The 21,080-nt window shown below is 40.5% G+C and overlaps 1 protein-coding gene across 5 annotated transcripts in view; it reads right to left on the reverse strand.

The window, feature by feature from the left end:
* The window catches only part of gprc5ba (G protein-coupled receptor, class C, group 5, member Ba), a 58,512-nt gene that overhangs the window by 11,940 nt on the left and 25,492 nt on the right, over nt 1-21,080 (reverse strand). For all 5 annotated transcript variants that reach the window (XR_007179004.1, XR_007179005.1, XM_048152773.1 and 2 more), the window contains 2 exons: nt 8,667-9,684; nt 7,240-7,352 (listed from right to left, as the gene is read on the reverse strand). Coding sequence is in view for 3 of the 5 variants with exons in the window: in XM_048152773.1 (XP_048008730.1) it covers nt 7,240-7,352; nt 8,667-9,684 (1,131 nt within the window). In the remaining 2 variants the exon portion in view is untranslated. The remainder of the gene's footprint in view (nt 1-7,239; nt 7,353-8,666; nt 9,685-21,080) is intronic.

Below are 21,080 nucleotides of genomic sequence, written 5' to 3' on the forward strand. Positions count from 1 at the left end.
GCCGAAGGCAAGTCTGCCATCTTAGGAATAGTTGGTTGTGCCCTCCAACGCTGACACTCTGGACACCCATGCTGGTGCCGACGAATGGCTTCACGGCCACGGATGATCCAATAATAGCGCCGCATTTCGGCAAAGACTCGCTCAGGTCCTGGATGATGCAGCTTGCAATCATAATGCTTAATCAGTAGCCGGGTGACTGGATGATGAGCGTCCAATACAATGGGGTGTAAGGTGCATTCTTCTATGGACTCAGCTCTCCTTAATCGACCTCCCACTCGGATTAAACCACTATATCTGTCCAGTTCAGGAGCTAAGGTAAGAAGGTGACTATCAGAAGACACTGGTTTCCCTTTCTCCAAACGTTGATAGTCAATGGGAAAAGACTCCTGCTGAACTCGCTTGAGAGTAAGGATCTCAGCTTGACGATAATCATCTGCAGCAGGAAAGGAATCAGAAGTAGGATTTACCTGAATTTCCTTGACAGTAGCATCCAGGAGTTCTTGCCAGGTATCATGATTCCAAGAATCAGATATAATGGATTGGGGTGTTACTGTCGTGGCTCCGCAGAAGGCAGACTTCCGTAGCTCTGTGGGGTCATCTGTTTGGTCTGTTCTTGGCATTACTGGCCAGGTAGCCGAATCTTGGAGTAAGAATGGAGGTCCTTGAGACCATCTGTTTGTCTCTGTAAGGGCATTCAGAGGTTTGCCTCTAGTGAGGTCATCTGCAGAATTGCTTGCAGAATCCACATAGCGCCAAGAACACATCTCTGTTAGCTCCTGGATTTCGGCGACTCTACTGCCAACAAAAACTTTGTAGTGGCAGGATTCAGAGTTCAGCCAGGTAAGGACAGTGGAAGAATCTGTCCATAACACTGTTGTCTCAATCTGCAAGGTCAGTTCCTTCTGAAGCAATCTAGCTAACTGAGCAGCCACAAGAGCTCCACAAAGTTCCAATCGGGGAATGGAATGAGAACGTTTGGGGGCCACTCGGGATCGAGCTACCATGAAAGACAAGTACACTTGGCCTTTCTTGTCAGTGGTCCTCATGTATGCCACTGCTCCATATGCCTGTTCTGAAGCATCTGAAAATATGTGGACTTCATGTATGACGCCATCCTTCTCCACTTCAGGAGGGACATAAGTCCTAGGGAGGGTGATGCTTGGTAGGTACTGAAGTTCATTCTCCCAGACGCGCCATGACTGCAAGAGCTCAGGTGGTAAGTTTGGATCATCCCAACCCCGCTGCTTATTCCATAGCTGCCTAATTATGATCTTGGCTCGAGTGGTGTAGGGCAAAAGAAGTCCGAGAGGGTCATATTGAGTGGCTAGGACCTTGTAGATGTTCCTGAGGGTGGGAGTCTCATACACAACAGGTCGGTGCTTGTACGCTAAGGTATCAATCTGCCAGTTCCAGCTTAATCCTAAGGTTGACTCTGGTACATCTGACTTGTCTTGAGCTAACCAAAGTTCCAAACTCTCAGCTTGAGCTTCCGTTGGTAAGTGACTCAGAATGCCGGGAACATTACTGGCCCACTGTCGTATCTCAAATCCAGCTTTGGAAAGCATCTCTCGCAGTCCATCAACCAAGTATTTGGCTGCCTCAGGGGTGCTCAGACTCTGAAGGCAGTTGTCTACATAAAAACATTTCTCCACTGAGAACCTGATGGACTCACTAGTCATGCTGTGTTCGGTCACATGGTGCTGCAGGGCATAAGTGGCACAGCATGGACTACATGTAGTACCAAATGGTAACACCTGCCATTCAAAGACTTTAGGGGGTTCATTCACTTTCAGATCACGCCAGAGAAACCGCAGTAAGGGACGATCTTCAGGAAGGAGGCGGACCTGATGGAACATCGCCTTGATGTCACCACTTACTGCAACTGGATGTTCCCTAAATCTGAGGAGTACACCTAGCAATGATGCGCCAAGTGTAGGGCCAGGCAACAGATACTGGTTGAGACTTTGCCCATGATATTGATGGGAACAGTTGAAAACAACACGAGATTTCCCATTATGACTGACAATATGGTGAGGTATATACCAACATTCGTCAGAGTCTGTTGTCTCCTGAGTTACTTCCTGGACAGCTCCTGTTTGCATGAGTTTCTCCATCTCTGCTCTAAAAGTCTCTGCTTTCACTGGATCCTTTAACAAACGTTTCTCAGTGCTGCGCAGGTTAGGCATGACTGACTCCTTAGGGGCGTGTAACTGAGGCATATCCTTCTGTCGTAGTAAGGGCGTTGCCATTCGAAGAATGCCGTTCACGTCGGTGCGGATGGTCTTGGTTTCGAGTAATTTTAAAGCCTCCTGATCTTGCTTAGAACGAGTCACCTCTTTCTCATCCCTGTGTGGAACAGCTTCTATCTGCCAGAGTCTTTGGACATTCTTGAAGAGCTCATCTTGAGGGGGAAGGACAGATGTCAGCATACATTGTTGGTAGGATGCAGGCCGCCCCATGAATGATGCAGGGCCCTGGAGTGTCCATCCCAAGCGTGTGTTGACAGCAGCAGGTCCACCTGGAGAACCTAATCTGATAGGCTCGATTGGTGTAATAAGATGTGGTTGATCTGACCCAATCAGAAGAAGAGGTTGAGCATCTTTCACAGGTAGGATGGGAAGACCTCGTAAGTGTCTATACTTCTTCTGCAGTTGATCCACAGGATACTGTATGCCCAGGGCTTTGGCAGCAGTTGGGAGCAGGATGGTTCTCTCAGAGCCATCATCCAGAAGCGCAAATGTTTCCAAAGTACGATCTTTGTAATGAACATGTACAGGTACTACCTTGAGCATGACACGGGTCCCACCAACAGGTTTGTCCAGGTAAAATCTGTCTGGAGAGGAACTGGTAAGGCAACTCTTCTCAGCACTGACTGCGCCCTCTTGGGAGGATCTGACATTTACTTTGTGCAGAGGGTGAAGATGTTTACCTTGACATAGGTTGCAGGGCTTTTTCAAGTCACACTGTGCAGCATGATGTGTCCTGGCACAGTGCCAACAGCGATTATTATCTCGAATCCAGTCTTTGGCCTGGTCAGTGGTAAGTTTAGCAAAGGCTTTGCATTGGCTCAAATAATGCTCTGTACTATCACAGAAGGGACAGAACCGCTTCACCTCAACTGGTTTAGTCTGTTGAGTAGTACCCTTCTGAGGGGACAGGGAAGTTACATTGTGAGTCTCTCCAACCCCATGAAGAATGGCTACAGTTTTTCTACCTTGTACAGATCTAGAAGTCTGTCGGTCTTGAGTTCCTCGTGCAACCATCTCTGCATCAAAGTCATGGCACCAGGCTTCATAGCGGAGCCAGTTTGAGAGATCACGCAGAGTAGATACAGTTCCGGGTTGCCGGAACATGTGACGGCGGAACTCAGCTCGCTGTTCAGAAGGAAGTTTGCTCAAAAGACGTGCAACATGTGACCCACAATTCAGTTCAATGTCACCTTCAGGTCCTAAAGTCTTCAACAAACCCACCAATGACTGTACCTGAAGAGCAAACTTCTGGAATGCAACTGTATCACCACGCCACACAATTTTCCTCAATGCTAGTTGGTGGGGCTGACCAAACTTCTCATGAAGGGACACCATGGTGTCAGTAAATGGTGTAGACGAGTTCAGAAAGGCATCTGCAATCAGTTTAGCTTCATCTAACTTTAAATGGTCCACAAGTATTTGATATTTAAAGAGTTCAGTACTATCTGGAGGAAGCAGATTTTCCAAAGCAATTCGAAGTCTGGCGAACTCGCTTGGATCTGGTCGGCTGAACTTGGGGATAGTAGGGGTAGGCCCTCTATACACATACTCTGACCCTGAGGTGTGGGTTAATTGTGGTATGTTGGATTCTACCTTAACTGCAGGTGCTCGATGACTTGACTGAGCTGGCATTGCTCCATGTCGGGGAGAGGAAACTGGAATTTGGGCCAGTGAGGGTTTCCAAAATGAGGGTTGTGCAGCCGAGGATAACAACTCTCTGAGGTCTTCAGGTGTCGGTGGGGGAGGTAGCACATCTGGACTTTGAGAATAATACTGAGAAGGCCGATATGCTGGTGAAGGGTGAGATTGAGAGACCTTTGAGTACCTCGGTACCTCTCGTTGGTTGGTAGCTGTGCTGGGTTTTGATAACTTTAAAGTCTCCATACCCTTTCTCAGTTCTAGCTCGGGCTCAGGCCAGGGTGGAAGCTCAGGCCACTCTTCATCATCAGCTGATGTAGCCAGCTCTGTCTGGTCTACGTGGCAGGAAGGACTGGATAGCAGTTTGGGAACTGGTTGCATGGGAGGACTGTCATGGCTTTTACTTGGACTAAGCTCTGTTCTCAGGGTTTGAGCAACTTTAACAAGTTCTTTGAACTCAGAACGAACTGCTTTCAACTCCATCAAGTCAGCACGGAAAGCTTGGTGTGACTGCAGCAGCTGTGCATTCTCTCTACGAATGGCTTGGAGTTCATTATAGTATTCAGGTTCAGGGTATCTGGGCTGCTAGGCTGACAAGAATGACTGAGGTAAGTTTTCACTGCGCTCTGTATAACTGAAGCTTGGTGATCTCAACTGAGGGCCTGTGCGAGGAGCAGCATCATCATAGAGGTAATCAGGATTGTCCCATGACGACTGGAGAGGTGTCACATGGGCAGGTACCTCCCAAGGGGGTTGGACAGCATGTTCAGTTACAGCTCTGCCCCCTACATACTGTACTTCAAAGTCTTGGAGTCGGACTGGTGGACGTGTTTGCCGTTTTGGTCTGGCTGCCCCAACAATCTCCTCATCAGATTCCATGGTACCAGGAATGAACACTGCATCCGGCTCGAAGGACCAGTTTGTTGGAGAGGAAAGGAGACTACTAGGCTCTAGTTCTAACTATCAGCAGTATACACTCCTGGGGTGTCGGTCAGGACACAAAGAATGAGGAGACTGGAGCTTCTTTCCAAAGTGTATTGAATATTAGTCTACAAATAACAAAATATAACAGTGTAAGTGGAAATAGGTACATCATTACAAATAAATCAGACATTCCTTAATCAATAATACTAACATTTCCAGTATAATCTTTAAATAACAGCTGCAGTTTTAAATATGTAAAGGATGTGCAATGGAAGACAATATAACTAATGGTCTTGTCCCATGAAATTACTTCGGTATTATTATATATATTAATAAATCCAGTTACATTAACAAACAATGCAATTTCCCAAATAACCATCAAAAAGGCAGTAATACTGGTTAAATCTTTACAAAGTCTCAAACATGACCGATTATAGAATGATTACTATGTAAACCGTAACATTTACATCTGTATTTAGCAGAAATTACATAGCATATCTTGTTTATCTGTCGAACGAGCACACGTGAATCGTTACATGTCCGTGCATGCCCGTGCAAATGTAAAAAGTTAAATAATACGCTTCAAACGCATTTAAAACATATATAAATCGAAGAAAACTTACTTTATGGTCATGAACTAACACTTTGAAACACCAAACGGCAACAAACATCCAAATAACAGGCAGGAAAAACTAAGTGCGCAGTTGCAGTTCTCTCAATAATAATATAATGACGCAGCAGGCGGCAAACTTCAACAATAATGCCTTCTACTGGATGAATCGGGAAATACGCTCTACAAACTATCAAAATAAGAGTCCATCAATAAAAGACTTAATTTCTCCAGGAGCCTTTTATACATAGACTATACAGTTAAACAATGGCCATGTCTCTTTACAAACATAAAACAAGTCTTTAACTATGTCTAGTTTTAATCTATGTGTTAAAACAGACAAATAATATTGTCTCTTCATTTTAATTGGACAGCAGTCATTGTTAGCAACTTGTCAAATATGTTTTCAGTATCATTAGGATATATAAAAATTAAGGTAACAATGATCTGTAAATTTTGTGGAGATTAAATATTTCTTTGCAAACTGATTATATTGGACTTTATTAAACTTTATGGAACTATGATGAATTTCAATGTGAACCATCAAACCATTTATGAGACCAAAAATGATTTGTTATTATTGTTGTATTACGGTCATCTCTCATTTTCTAGTTGCTGAATCCCACAATAAAGAAACAAGCAGCAACAAAAATCTGTGAAACTAAAACCTTTCAGTCTCTTTACAGTATTAAAGTATGTTAAATAATTTCACCATCCCAGCTTCTTGCCCCTTTGGCAATATTTTTTTATTTATTTGTGTCAAGTGTAAGTGAGTCACAGGCAGCAGAGAATGGACCCTTTTCACAGACTGATGATGCCTTTTAATGGTCATCAGCCTCGTAAATCCTGCAGTTTTTTATATTTTTATTAAAAAATATATGCATATATTTATTACACTATACTTTGTATTATATTACATTTGCATCAATTTACAAAAAAATAATGTTGCTGTGAGGGTGTTTCTAATTGAGTGGCAGTGCCAGTGACACTAAAAATTACATCTTACTCTCCACTGACTGACTGCCGTTATCAATCTCTTTCTATTTTTTCCCGTTTTATGAAAGTAGTTAAAACACAATTGTAGAGTTTTTCTTTTGCTATTTGGGCAATTAGAAACACAAAAATATATTTAATGTAGTCTCTTGTTTACCGCTAAATAAGTTTACCCAACTATGTTGACTTCCGCAGCTGAGAAACCCTGAAATGTGAAAAGACTCCATGTAGGTGGCGATTGCAAGTTACATCACTTGCAGAGGAAGCACAGGTGATTGAAAGTGCAAGTACAAGATAAAAACGTAATGGACTTGCACAAAGCATAAAGTGCCATTTTTATTATTCCAAATGTAAAGTTAGATGGTTTCCATGCTTGACTTTTTAACAATGCTGTAACTGTGTACAGACCTTGGTTTTTCTCTGCCGACATTTGAAATCCACTTCTTCAAGTGCAAAGTATGGTCATCATGTGTCAAAAACTCCATGCAGAGTCCATGATTGGCATTATTTTTCATCTCTAGAGGGCAGTTATAGTGTTAAACCAAAGATGTGAAACTAGAACCTCCCAGTCCAAGTCACAGAGGAATTAATAAGAAAAACTATCACAAACTATCAGCTTTGATAACTGATTGATATCTAATTTATGCCACTTTTTTTCCAGTCCTGATCTATAGACATCTATAGATAATGCCATTTCTGATGGGGCTTGTCACAAGCTTGAGCTGGTCAATAGCTTGTCTCATACACATCAGATGTAGCAAAGAATCTGGAAATAAGGTTTCTCTATTAGGCCTATTTATAAAAATTATAAAGTTAAGTACTTACTGCTCCTCCATTTAGTATCATGGTCATCTCAGTGGGTTGGTAGACGTTACTTCTGAAAGGTGCACTGGGTCTGGCCCCTGTGTTGCCATTATGGTGACTGCCACTCCTCAACCCTACAAAAGTTATGATGAATGTTAGGATCTGTTTAACATTAGTTAAAGCGTTAATTCACACAAAAATTTAAATTCTGTCATCAATTACTCACCCTCATGTTGTTCCACACCCGTAAGACCTTTGTGCATCTTTGGAACACAAATTAAGAAATTGCTGATGAAATCTGAGAGGTATATGACTCTTCAGCAATTTAACTGACATTTTCAAGGTCCAGAAAGGTACTAAAGACATTGTTAAAAAAGTCGACATGACTGCAGTGGTTCTACCTTAATTTTATGAAGTGAAGAGAATACATTTTGTGTGCAAAAACAAAACAAAAATAATGACTTCAGTCAACAATATCTTCTCTTCTGTGTCATTCTGGTACATTGTTTACATCCAGTGCTCCAAGGTTCTACATCAGAAAGCTGACTCATTATTGGCCGGCTCCTGCGTCATCAAGAAGGTCCATATTTTAAAGCTCTTTCTAACTTGTACTCTGCCTTAAAATAACATAGTTCTCGTAATTGTTAACTATAGCATTGATTACAATAAGGATACAATTACAGGTAAGACCATTTTTTCCTTTTTCTTTTTATAGCATTTGTTATGAAAAATAGCAACATTAGTTTAGAAACTATAGCTACAACATGCCACAGCTGTAACATAAATCTTTAGTAAAACATCTATTCCCTTAACAAAATAGTCAAAATTTGCCACAGTAAATACAACATGATAAATTCTAGTAAATGTGGTCTTCATGAGTTTAAAAAGCTTGCAGGATGATGTTTTCCCCTCTTTTCAACAGTCATTTTAGTGGCTGTTTTAGATCATGTTCGACTTTCTCCATAGCGTTTTACTATCCTCAATGGAGTCCAAATGGTTTGCACATTTTATCAACAGCGTCGAATAGGAACGGCTCGTGCAAATATTAACACTTTTATGAATGCATTTACGGTGATTGGCTCGCCACTCATGCAAAATTAAACAATTGTGCTTCAGTCACACAGTCATATTGCGCAGACAATTGATCCGTTCAGTTCGTAGAGCTTATAAAAGCTCAGAACACGAGATGTACAGTTCATTAATAAGTGTGTGGGCCCTTAGAATCGTCCTAACTCCACCCCCACCCCCCCGTTAGCACCGCCCCTGTGTCTATGGACAAGTCATACCTCAGATTCCATCAAAAATATCTTAATTTGTGTTCTGAAGATGAACAAAGGACTTATGGGTGTGGAACGACAGGAAGGTGAGTAATTAATGACAGAATTTTCATTTTTGGGTGAACTGAATAATGTTCTAAATGTTCTATAAATCTTTGTGCCTAGTTGTACCTGCAGTATTTTCATCAAACGCATATCCCTGGTTCTCCACAAACTGCCTGTGTGAAAGGGGGATGTCCTCATCAAGGCTGGCCTCTCTCATGCGTGAGGAATTCTGGGATGTGTCGAAATAGTCTGGAGCAGAAGGCTGAGGTGGCGCTCGAAGACAGGCATGGGCTTCAGGAGCAGCGTGGCACAGCAATAACAACCAACCCTGTGCTACCAGTGCTACAGCCAATGCTGGATCATCCCAGTCCGGAGACTTCCCAAGCACGTTGTTTCCATAGACGTAGAAACCAACCCAAGCCACCCACAAGAGAATGGACAGCAAGCAGGAGACCAGAAGCCACACAACATTACAGTGCCAGTGTCGTGCCTTCCCACACAGTGCTAATGTTGCGCTTACTAGGGCGGCCAGCAGAAGCGCAAGCACGTAGGCGCAAGCCAGCGTAAAGTCCAGAGGTTGATACTGGCACGCTGGGTTACCCGCCCGAAGCACTGTTAGTAGAAGCCACTCTGCAGCGATAATACCCTGTACTGCTGTCAACCCTAACGCTAGTCCAGCGAGGGCACACCCACCCGGGCTACGAGACTCACGGGCAAGCCTTCGCAGCCTCACGCCCTGTGCCAACATGCAGGCAAAGCAGAGTGAGAAAAACACACCCCAGAGGGCACGCCGCACCAAACAAATGCTCTCGTTATGCTCAATAAGGTATGCAAAGCTAAGCCCAAAAAGCCCAATAATGCCTATCAACAGTAAGAGAGTCGGACCGATGCCACTTCGCTTTGGTGCCTCGGTCACTGAGTGCAGCCGGCACAGTAACACTACCAACAGTAAAACAGCAGCTAACACACCAGCCGCTGCTACGACCTCCACCACCACGCCCCATACAGCATCCAGGTCACATAAGAGAGTGTAGGGGCGCTGAAGACCAAATCCGCAGCCGAACGGGACTGTCGGCTTCTCATCTTGAGACAAACTCACATCCAGCCCAGTGAGCAGCAGGAACAGCACGTGAAAAAATGGCATCTGAGGAAGAGAGAACATGAGAATGACAGAGCAAATCTTAGTCCTTGTGCAATTTGTGTTTTTAAAATTTAGACTGACACATACAGTGAGCCAAAAAATGTTCTTGGACACCAAAGTCCCAGTTCAAGTGTGGGTTTTATTGCGTTATATCAAATATTATCAACAATATATAAACAAATGATGGTCTTTTTTTTTTCAAAACATTTTTATAAGCCATTTTTGATGTTAATTTTTTATGGTATTTATTTTGTATAAAGTCAGTTCTCCTAAACACAGGTATCTTCAAGTGCATCTGCAACCTCCAACTTTAAAGATGAGCTTTTGTTATTAAGACATGAAAAAAAAGCTTTCTGTCATTTCTTTCCAAAAACATTTAATTTGTATAAACCAACCTGAGAAAGGCCAGTGACTAAAGACTGGAATACACTATATGACTTTTGCCCTGATTTCCCCCCGATTTACAATATAAACAAGTCGACGCTAGTTGCTGAAAGTCAGAGCTTGCCAAGTGATCATGTTGAGACACTAGGATATACCACTTACAGCTGCTAGATGGAGCAGCAAGCTCGATCATGAGTTAACGCAGCTCACGTCGCTCCCAGGTTGAAAAATACGGAAATCCTCATAAATACGCTAGTGGAAAGTATTGGAAAGTATACTTCATTTGACTTGTACACGTACACAGACGCATGTGCAGTTTTGAGCAATCTCTTACCACGAGTTTCAACTCATGTAAAGATCTTTATATTCTTTCATGCTAGAGTTGAGGGTACTTTCTAACCTCTTCGCACAATCTCTCTTCTATGTAGGCCCCTATTGTCGCTGTAGCTTGCATGTGTTCCGGTCTGTTCTGTTTTTTCTGTTATTCTTCAACTACCTTGTGAATCAACGGCCCCAGGGCATGGTTGCCACCTTGTGGATAAACTAATTACAGCAAAAAAATTTAATAAGCATGTGCAACTTGCGTGTATGTATGCAAAGTATGTGCGGTTACAAAAAGATGGCAGTGTGCGTACTCTTCTGATGACGAAATTCGCGTCACGCACTGTATGCCAACCCTCACATACCCGTAAAAAGTTAAGTATACTTTGGGCTTTAGCTTTGTCTTGAGAGAGTTGGCAAACCACATTCTGAGGAAAATCCAGATTCCTTCATTATTAGCTATGTTAATATTCATCATTATCCAGGGCTCGACATTAACACTTTATCCGGGATAAGTAGCCGGATTAAAATGTCAATAGCTGCGATTGATTGATTGATTATATTACATTAAATGTAAACAGCGACTGATAATGGATTATATATTGATGTTAATAACATAACACTATGCCATGTACCTCTAACTCCTGTTATAATCTGTTGAGTCCATACAGACTGCGGCTGAGTCTACCCACCACAGACCGTACTCAAACACAATTGGCTCGTATCTTCCACTACTGCGGGTCATCTCATCTGCTGCATTTGTTTCACCTGTAATGCTTGTCCTAGCAACGAGGCACGTTTCTGTTTGTGTTTGGAACGATTTTAAAGTCTTCTAGTGTGTGATCCTCAGTCGTGTAGTGTATGATGCCCAGCTTTTCTCTGTAACCATTTACAAAGTAGGCAAGTGTATGATGCCTGCTGTTTAAAAATCCGTTCAGATTTTAGAAGTCATGAAGTGTATTCCAGCCTTTATTGTTTATAAGAGGAATGGTAAATTCTGGTCCTAGAGTCACTGTCCCACAGAGTTTAGTACCATTCCTAACAAACACATCTGAATGTAATTTTATTATTATACAGCACAGAAAATTAAAATAACACTTCAAAATGATTAATTACTATTCATAACAGACATGTCCATAAGTGACTGACAGCTCCAGGGATTAAAAAGGAGCGTTCTTTGCTCACTTTGCGTATATGATCACTAATTAAATAAGATATGAATGTGAAGTTGACCATTTAGGGTTGATTAATTGATTAAACAAAAATAAACAATTTATGACAATGAACTGTACTTGAGTCATTTAATTTATTTATAAAGCACATTTAAAACAGCTCTTGGCCAAAGTGCTGTACAATAAAAAGGCTGTACCAAACAGAGTAAGCATTACAGACAGACCATATAGCAATTATTATGGAAACAATATAAAGGGTTTAAAACCAGATTCGTGATGGGCTAAAAGCCAATGAGAATAAATATTTTTGAGCATGAATGTAAAACTAAATAAAGAGAAGGCAGTTCGAATAGAAACTTGGTAGATTGTTCCAAAGACCAGCTACAGCAAAGACTCGATTGCCTCTGCAGCAAAACCTAGACCTAAAAACAGAGAACAAGTGATGTAAGACAGAAAGCCCTTATATGGACATGGTTTTGGAATATTTTATGCAAATGACTAATCTTGTTTCGCTCTCTGTTTTTATAGTAGTGGATAATGGGCATAGTGTTGTATACTGCTGCAAATGAGCTTTCTTTGCAAGGGAGTTTAGATGCCGTGAACTCCATGGGAGAGAAAATTAGTAGTCTTTTTTTGGCCTTGTTAGAGTACATGCTGAAAAACGACAAAGAATTCGCAAAAGCATTCAGCAAAATTCCACGTAATGCCATGTATACATCCCAATCCTCATATTTTTAAAGAGTGAGACTGTCACAGAACACATTGTGAAGTAGATTGGTGATTTGTGGTACACCCTTAAAGTGGATGGAACTAAAGACCAAACTGGATGTGAAAACATTTCTATTATAGAAAAATGATTGAGTACAGAACGGCTATAAGAAATGCTAGATCTACTTATTTTTCAAATCTCTTAATAGAAAACAAACATAATCCTAGGTATTTATTTGACACAGTGGCTAAATTAACTAAAAACAGAGATTCAACTGCTGACGTTTCCATAGAGCACAGCAGTAATGACTTTATGAACTTCTTTACTTGCAAGATTGATAATATTAGAGAGAAAATTAAAAACATGCAACCGTCCACAGTTTCGCTTCAGACAGTGCACTGTAGTGTCCCTGAGGTAAAACTAGAATCATTCGCCGCTATAGGAGAGGAAGAATTATCTAAACTTATCAAATCATCAAAATCAACGACATGTATGTTAGACCCAATGCAGACTAAACTACTGAAAGAAATGCTTCCAGAGGTCGTAGGTCCACTTCTTGATATAATTAATTCATCCTTAACACTAGGATACGTGCCAAAAACCTTTAAGCAGGCTATTATTAAACCTCTTATTAAAAAACCTCAACTAGATCCGAGAGATTTAGTAAATTACAGGCCAATCTCGAATCTACCTTTTCTGTCAAAGATACTAGAAAAGGCAGTTTCAACACAACTGTGCTCCTTTTTAGAAAGAAATGGAATCTGTGAGGATTTCCAGTCAGGATTTAGACCATACCATAGTACTGAGACTGCTCTCGTTAGAGTTACAAACGATCTACTCTTATCATCCGATCATGGCTGTATTTCTCTATTAGTGTTATTAGATCTCAGTGCTGCTTTTGACACTATCGATCACAACATTCTTTTAAAAAGACTTGAAAACTATATTGGCATTAGTGGAATTGCTTTGGCATGGTTCAAATCGTACTTATCTGACCGTTATCAGTCTGTAGTAGTTAATGAAGAGATGTCGTATCGATCACAAGTTCAATATGGAGTACCACAAGGCTCAGTACTAGGACCGTTGCTTTTCACTCTGTGCATGCTGCCCTTAGGAGAGATAATTAGGAAGCATGGTGTTAGTTTTCACTGCTACGCTGATGATACTCAGCTCTATATTTCCTCGCGCCCTGACGAAACCTACAAATTCACAAAACTAACAAGAATGCATAGCTGACATTAAAAACTGGATGACAAGAAATTTCTTATTATTAAATTCAGAAAAAACTGATATCCTAATCTTTGGATCAAAAACTTCCTCACGAAAAAACCTTGAATACTCTCTAACACTTGACGGGTGCTCCATTAAACCTTCGTCCTCAGTTAGGAACCTGGGTGTGCTCTTCGATACCAATCTTTCATTTGAAAGTCATGTTTCTAGTATCTGTAAAACCGCCTTCTTCCATCTAAAAAATATATCTAAATTACGACATATGCTCTCAATGACAAATGCGGAACAGTTGGTTCATGCATTCATGACCTCAAGACTAGATTATTGTAACGCTCTACTGGGTGGTTGTTCTGCTCGGCTTTTAAACAGACTACAGTTGGTCCAAAATGCGGCAGCTAGAGTTCTTACTAGAACCAGAAAGTATGACCATATTAGCCCAGTTCTGTCAACATTACATTGGCTCCCTATTAAACATCGTATAGATTTTAAAATCTTGCTACTTACTTATAAAGCTCTAAATGGTTTAGCTCCCCAGTACCTAAGTGAGCTCTTAATGCATTATAGTCCTTCACGTTTATTGCGATCTCAGAATTCAGGCCAGTTGATAATACCCAGAATATCAAAATCAACTGAAGGCGGCAGATCCTTTTCCTATTTAGCACCTAAACTCTGGAACAATCTTCCTAGCATTGTTCGGGAAGCAGACACACTCTGTCAGTTTAAATCTAGACTAAAAACACATCTCTTTGCTCTTGCATACACATAATACATTATCAATACATTAACATTTTTCAAATCCGTTAAAGGATTGTTACGCTGCAATAATTAGGTCGGCCGGAACCGAGAACATTTCCTATAACACTAGATATACCTGTACATCAGAATAAGAATGGCATCTACGCTAATATCTGTCTCTCTGCTTATCCTGAGGTTTGCCAGGTGCTGGATCCAGGCCGTATCCAGATCAGATGGAGAACCTGTGTCTGGACCTGACTACAACGTAGCCCAGGAGACAATGGGCCTACAGATCCAGTTCTGGCTGCATCTATAATTCAGATTTTTAATCCCCGTATCCGCTTACATATATTTATATATAATCTATTTTTAATCTCTATAATAAAAATGTATAATTCAGATTTTGATCTCCATATCCATTTACATATATTACATATGTCTTCCAAGGGGTTTTTTCCCTCCTAGGACTTTTTTTCCCAGTGTTAGCACGCTGGGTTTTTCTCCTAGGGTTTTTTTTCCACCCCTGGGAGTCAGCCGACATTGGCTTAATGTAGCACCATCTTGTATATGTTACATATTACCACGCTTGTTTGTACAGCTTATTTTTAACCACTTCCCTTTTTTCTGTGCTTCTAATATGTAAAGCTGCTTTGAAACAATTACCAATTGTAAAAGCGCTATATAAATAAATTTGACTTGACTTGACTATAGTGAGATATGTTGATGACAGTTATCGTGTGCGAGAGAGATTGCTAAAAATGGCTACAAGCAAACAATGTAACATGACATTAACTGATCTAGTTATCTCCGAAATAACTAATGTTGGCCTCAACCTTGACAAGATTTTAAGTCAGTGTTACGACGGTGCCAATGTTATATCTGGAAAATATCTGGCTGTATTTCTCTATTAGTGTTATTAGATCTCAGTGCTGCTTTTGACACTATCGATCACAACATTCTTTTAAAAAGACTTGAAAACTATATTGGCATTAGTGGAATTGCTTTGGCATGGTTCAAATCGTACTTATCTGACCGTTATCAGTCTGTAGTAGTTAATGAAGAGATGTCGTATCGATCACAAGTTCAATATGGAGTACCACAAGGCTCAGTACTAGGACCGTTGCTTTTCACTCTGTGCATGCTGCCCTTAGGAGAGATAATTAGGAAGCATGGTGTTAGTTTTCACTGCTACGCTGATGATACTCAGCTCTATATTTCCTCGCGCCCTGACGAAACCTACAAATTCACAAAACTAACAAGAATGCATAGCTGACATTAAAAACTGGATGACAAGAAATTTCTTATTATTAAATTCAGAAAAAACTGATATCCTAATCTTTGGACCAAAAACTTCCTCACGAAAAAACCTTGAATACTCTCTAACACTTGACGGGTGCTCCATTAAACCTTCGTCCTCAGTTAGGAACCTGGGTGTGCTCTTCGATACCAATCTTTCATTTGAAAGTCATGTTTCTAGTATCTGTAAAACCGCCTTCTTCCATCTAAAAAATATATCTAAATTACGACATATGCTCTCAATGACAAATGCGGAACAGTTGGTTCATGCATTCATGACCTCAAGACTAGATTATTGTAACGCTCTACTGGGTGGTTGTTCTGCTCGGCTTTTAAACAGACTACAGTTGGTCCAAAATGCGGCAGCTAGAGTTCTTACTAGAACCAGAAAGTATGACCATATTAGCCCAGTTCTGTCAACATTACATTGGCTCCCTATTAAACATCGTATAGATTTTAAAATCTTGCTACTTACTTATAAAGCTCTAAATGGTTTAGCTCCCCAGTACCTAAGTGAGCTCTTAATGCATTATAGTCCTTCACGTTTATTGCGATCTCAGAATTCAGGCCAGTTGATAATACCCAGAATATCAAAATCAACTGAAGGCGGCAGATCCTTTTCCTATTTAGCACCTAAACTCTGGAACAATCTTCCTAGCATTGTTCGGGAAGCAGACACACTCTGTCAGTTTAAATCTAGACTAAAAACACATCTCTTTGCTCTTGCATACACATAATACATTATCAATACATTAACATTTTTCAAATCCGTTAAAGGATTGTTACGCTGCAATAATTAGGTCGGCCGGAACCGAGAACATTTCCTATAACACTAGATATACCTGTACATCAGAATAAGAATGGCATCTACGCTAATATCTGTCTCTCTGCTTATCCTGAGGTTTGCCAGGTGCTGGATCCAGGCCGTATCCAGATCAGATGGAGAACCTGTGTCTGGACCTGACTACAACGTAGCCCAGGAGACAATGGGCCTACAGATCCAGTTCTGGCTGCATCTATAATTCAGATTTTTAATCCCCGTATCCGCTTACATATATTTATATATAATCTATTTTTAATCTCTATAATAGAAATGTATAATTCAGATTTTGATCACCATATCCATTTACATATATTACATATATCTTCCAAGGGGTTTTTTCCCTCCTAGGACTTTTTTTCCCAGTGTTAGCACGCTGGGTTTTTCTCCTAGGGTTTTTTTTCCACCCCTGGGAGTCAGCCGACATTGGCTTAATGTAGCACCATCTTGTATATGTTACATATTACCACGCTTGTTTGTACAGCTTATTTTTAACCACTTCCCTTTTTTCTGTGCTTCTAATATGTAAAGCTGCTTTGAAACAATTACCAATTGTAAAAGCGCTATATAAATAAATTTGACTTGACTTGACTATAGTGAGATATGTTGATGACAGTTATCGTGTGCGAGAGAGATTGCTAAAAATGGCTACAAGCAAACAATGTAACATGACATTAACTGATCTAGTTATCTCCGAAATAACTAATGTTGGCCTCAACCTTGACAAGATTTTAAGTCAGTGTTACGACGGTGCCAATGTTATATCTGGAAAACACGGAGGAATGCAAAAAAATACTGCAAGACAAATTAAATCATGAAGTGCCATATGTGTATTGTTTTAATCACCAGCTGCAAGAGGACTTTTTCAGTGTGTGCAATTCCCATTACACATTTTTTTTCAGAAACCCACGGTGGCTGCACAATACACTAGTGAAAAACTGAAAAGACTGTTTGATCAGAGATGGACTAAGCACCTTGCTACGGTGTCAGTCATTGTGAAATCTGGTGACAGCATAACTGAAACGCTCTGTGAAAACGAATCCACTCACTCATACTCCACAGATGTGAAACTTGAGGCTACAAGCTTACTGAAAGCCATAACCAAGCCAAGCTTCAGGTTCATAGCTTATATGAGCCATAAAATCCTGGGTCTCCTCAATCCTCCAATTAAATGGTTGCACTCTGAGGCTGCTGATCTGTAGAACTGAACTGTTCAACTAGTCCACAGCACATTTGACTGTATTGAACATCAGCGATGTGAAGCAAATGTGAATACCACCAGGTATCAAGCACTCTTGCCACACCAACAAGCAAACGACAAAGACTTATGTACAAAACCATGGAGGATTATTGGTTGAAAGCACAGTGGGTGCTGATGGAGACAAAAGTGAGTGCAAAAGAATATTCTTTTGCACTTTCGATGTCGTTCTAGAGAAAATCTCATCATGATTTAGCAAAAGAGATACCCAACTGGTAGAAGCTCTGTGTGCCATGGACACTGACAGCCCTTTTCTCTGAACATAAATAAGATCAAGCTGCTGTTGCAACTAACCAAAACTGAACGGTAGAATTGGAGTTTATTGTAGCTTATACATTTATCCGAAATGAACTTTTCAAAAAAAGCCAGAGAAAAGAAGTTGATCCCCACACACTCTGGAAAGATACTGCGGGGGTTTGCTGGCACTGAAACTTTCATTAACATTTGGGGCATCGACTGCAATGTGTGAAAATTCCCTGAACCGAGTTTTCAGTGAAAAAGCTAATCTTGTTCAGCTATCATGTGAGAAGGACCTGACAACCAAGTTCTAGGTTGTCAGTTCGAGGTTCAGCACAGCATCTAGGAGGCTACAACTCTTCTAATGGTAAGCTCAATGTTTATGTTTTATGTGGTTTCACGATCGACCTGATAGCAATGCCATGTTGCACTTATGCTGTTTTTTCATGATGAGAGGCTTTCTGTCATGACATAAGTGGAACAATTATATATAATTAGGCTTATTATAATGATACGCAGTCTCACACTCATACAGGCCACCCCATAAATCTACAGGAAAAAAAACACTATAGTTGTAAACATAATTTACACTACTTTTAAGAATAATAAAACAAATGTTGGGAAAGTAATATCATTGTTACTTTTATGTATATTTCTAACTTTTAAACTGACTCTGGTTTCAGCAGCATAGCCCAGCCCCCCAATCTTCTATTTCATTAATAGAGTTTGATTTGCTGCTACATACCATTATAGATTATAGGCCATGATGAGGTTGCAATGATAAATTGATTGACACATCAGCACTTCATGAACAGACAGCGACATGAATAGCTTTAAGCGCGTACTTGCAAGAAGATTCCCAGTTAGGGAACCTTCCATCAGTTCCAAACTTTCAGCACAAAAACTGTGGCGGGAGCTTCTTGGAATGGGTTAATATGGCTGAGCAGGTGCATGCAAGTCTCACATCAAGTACAATGCCAAGCATTGGATGGAGTGGAGTGACGAATCACGCTTCTCTGCTTGGCAGTCTGATGGGCGAGTCTGGATTTTGGCAGATGCATTGTGCCAAATGTAAAGTTTGGTGGAGGAGGGTTAATGGTGTGGAGCTGTTTTACAGGGATTGGACTAGACCCCTTGCGTGAAGGAGAATATTAATGCTTCAACATGCTAAGACATTTTGGAAAATGCTATGCTTCCAACTTTGTGGGAACAAAGGGAAGGCCTTTTCTATTCAAGCATGACAGTGCTCCAGTGCACAAAGCAAGGTCCATAAAGACATGGATGGATGAGTTTAGTGTGGAAGAACTTGAATGTCCCACACAACCCCCATCCAACACCTTTGGGATAAACTGGAAAAGAGACTGCAAGCCAGGCCTTCTTGTCCAACATCAGTGCCTGACCTTACAAATGCTCTACTGGATGCAGTTAATCTTGTGGAAAGCCTTCACCAAAAAAGTGAAAGCTGTTATAGCTGCAAAGGGGGAACTCCATATGAATGTTTATGTACAGTATTTAGAATGCAGTGCCACTACAGTCCCTTTTGGTGTAATGGAAAGAAAAAGTCCTATTTTTTGCACAAGAAGTAATATGAGAAGACAGATGCCCAAGATCAAAAGTATCATGGCAGTCATTGGAACCAATTAAGATAATTTGAGTTCTGATTTAGCCAAACTTGTAGCCAGGCTAACAGTGGTCCAGAAGATTCTTTATAATTACATTGTAAACAAAGACTATAGAATAACACAAGACGCGTCACTCGTATTGTTTTGAATGGGAGAAAGTGCAACGCTCAATATGGCGGAATAAGTCCCGCCTTCTAAATAAAAGCCAATCGTCGACTGGTAAAGTCATCACATCACTGCAGCGGCCGTTAGAAGCACCGGTTTCTATAGAAACAGTCAGACCCGCGCCTCTGAAATGAGGCACAAGAGACACGCATCTAGGTCTGCGCATGCGCATTAGCTTAATACAGCCTGAAAAATACAGGGTTTTTTTGTCATGATTCGAGCATTTGGAAAAAAAATTATGCAACAGTTGTTGTCAGATTTCATTGGTGAGTTCAAATATGAAATTTAATCCAAAGCTTGACGAACAGCTTTGGAGAATTTGATGTTTCCCCATTCAAAGAGATAGGAGTTGCACTTGCATGCTCGAGAGGAGTTTCAAATATGGCCACCGAGTGAAATGACTTGTCTTAAAGGGACTTTGATTGTAAAGGAAGGTATAACTGGGTATTATCAGCATAGAGATGAAAAGACACTCCATGCCTCTTAAAAATTAAACTGGTGCAAGAATTGAGCCCTGAGGTACACCACACAAAAGAGAAGTAGAAGTACAGATATACTGACCCAGTGATGGGCGGTATGACCAAAAATTTATATCATGGTATTTTTCAAAATTATATCGGTTTCACAGTATATGGCGGTATTTTTTTCCCCCCATGCATGACCGGGCGTTAACCACATTTTCTACTGATTGAGAGAGGAAATACTGCAGTAGATTGACTAGAATGCCCTGTTTTACTGTCACGATGAGTGAATATTGTAGAAAAAATCCACACTAGAGTTAATACAGGTTCAATAACTCATACTCATACTCATACTCATCAATAAGGCTCAAGTACCCCTTCATCGACACTAAACCAAATACAATAAAACAAAAACAAAAAGACTGGACAAAATACACTTTTTACATTTTAATATTTTAAATCCAACATTTGATGGAAAACAAACACTTATTTAAAAAATTATATTTAGACACTATAAAACCACGGTTTTAAAAAAACAAAAACTACAATTTTAATCAATCTTACTAAAGCGTGCAATAACAGTGCATCTATGCTTTGTTTGTTATAATGGGTTAGGTTTGTGAGCATGTAGGACTTAAATTGGCACTATACAGAAACTCATACACTGTTTTGAGGGATATTAGGTGGATTTTCACAACCTAGTGATGGGCGGTATGACCAAAAATTTATATCATGGTATTTTTCAAAATTATATCGGTTTCACAGTATATGGCGATATTTTTTTCCCCCTATGCATGACCGGGCGTTAACCACATTTTCTACTGATTGAGAGAGGAAATACTGCAGTAGATTGACTAGAATGCCCTGTTTTACTGTCACGATGAGTGAATATTGTAGAAAAATTTTTAAAAATCTAACCCTATATAACAACAAACTGCCAAAACGAGGGAGAAACGCGGAAGAACATTTAAAATGTCTAAGGATATTTT

Source organism: Megalobrama amblycephala, linkage group LG1 (genome assembly GCF_018812025.1).
Source record: "Megalobrama amblycephala isolate DHTTF-2021 linkage group LG1, ASM1881202v1, whole genome shotgun sequence".
NCBI lineage: Eukaryota > Metazoa > Chordata > Actinopteri > Cypriniformes > Xenocyprididae > Megalobrama > Megalobrama amblycephala.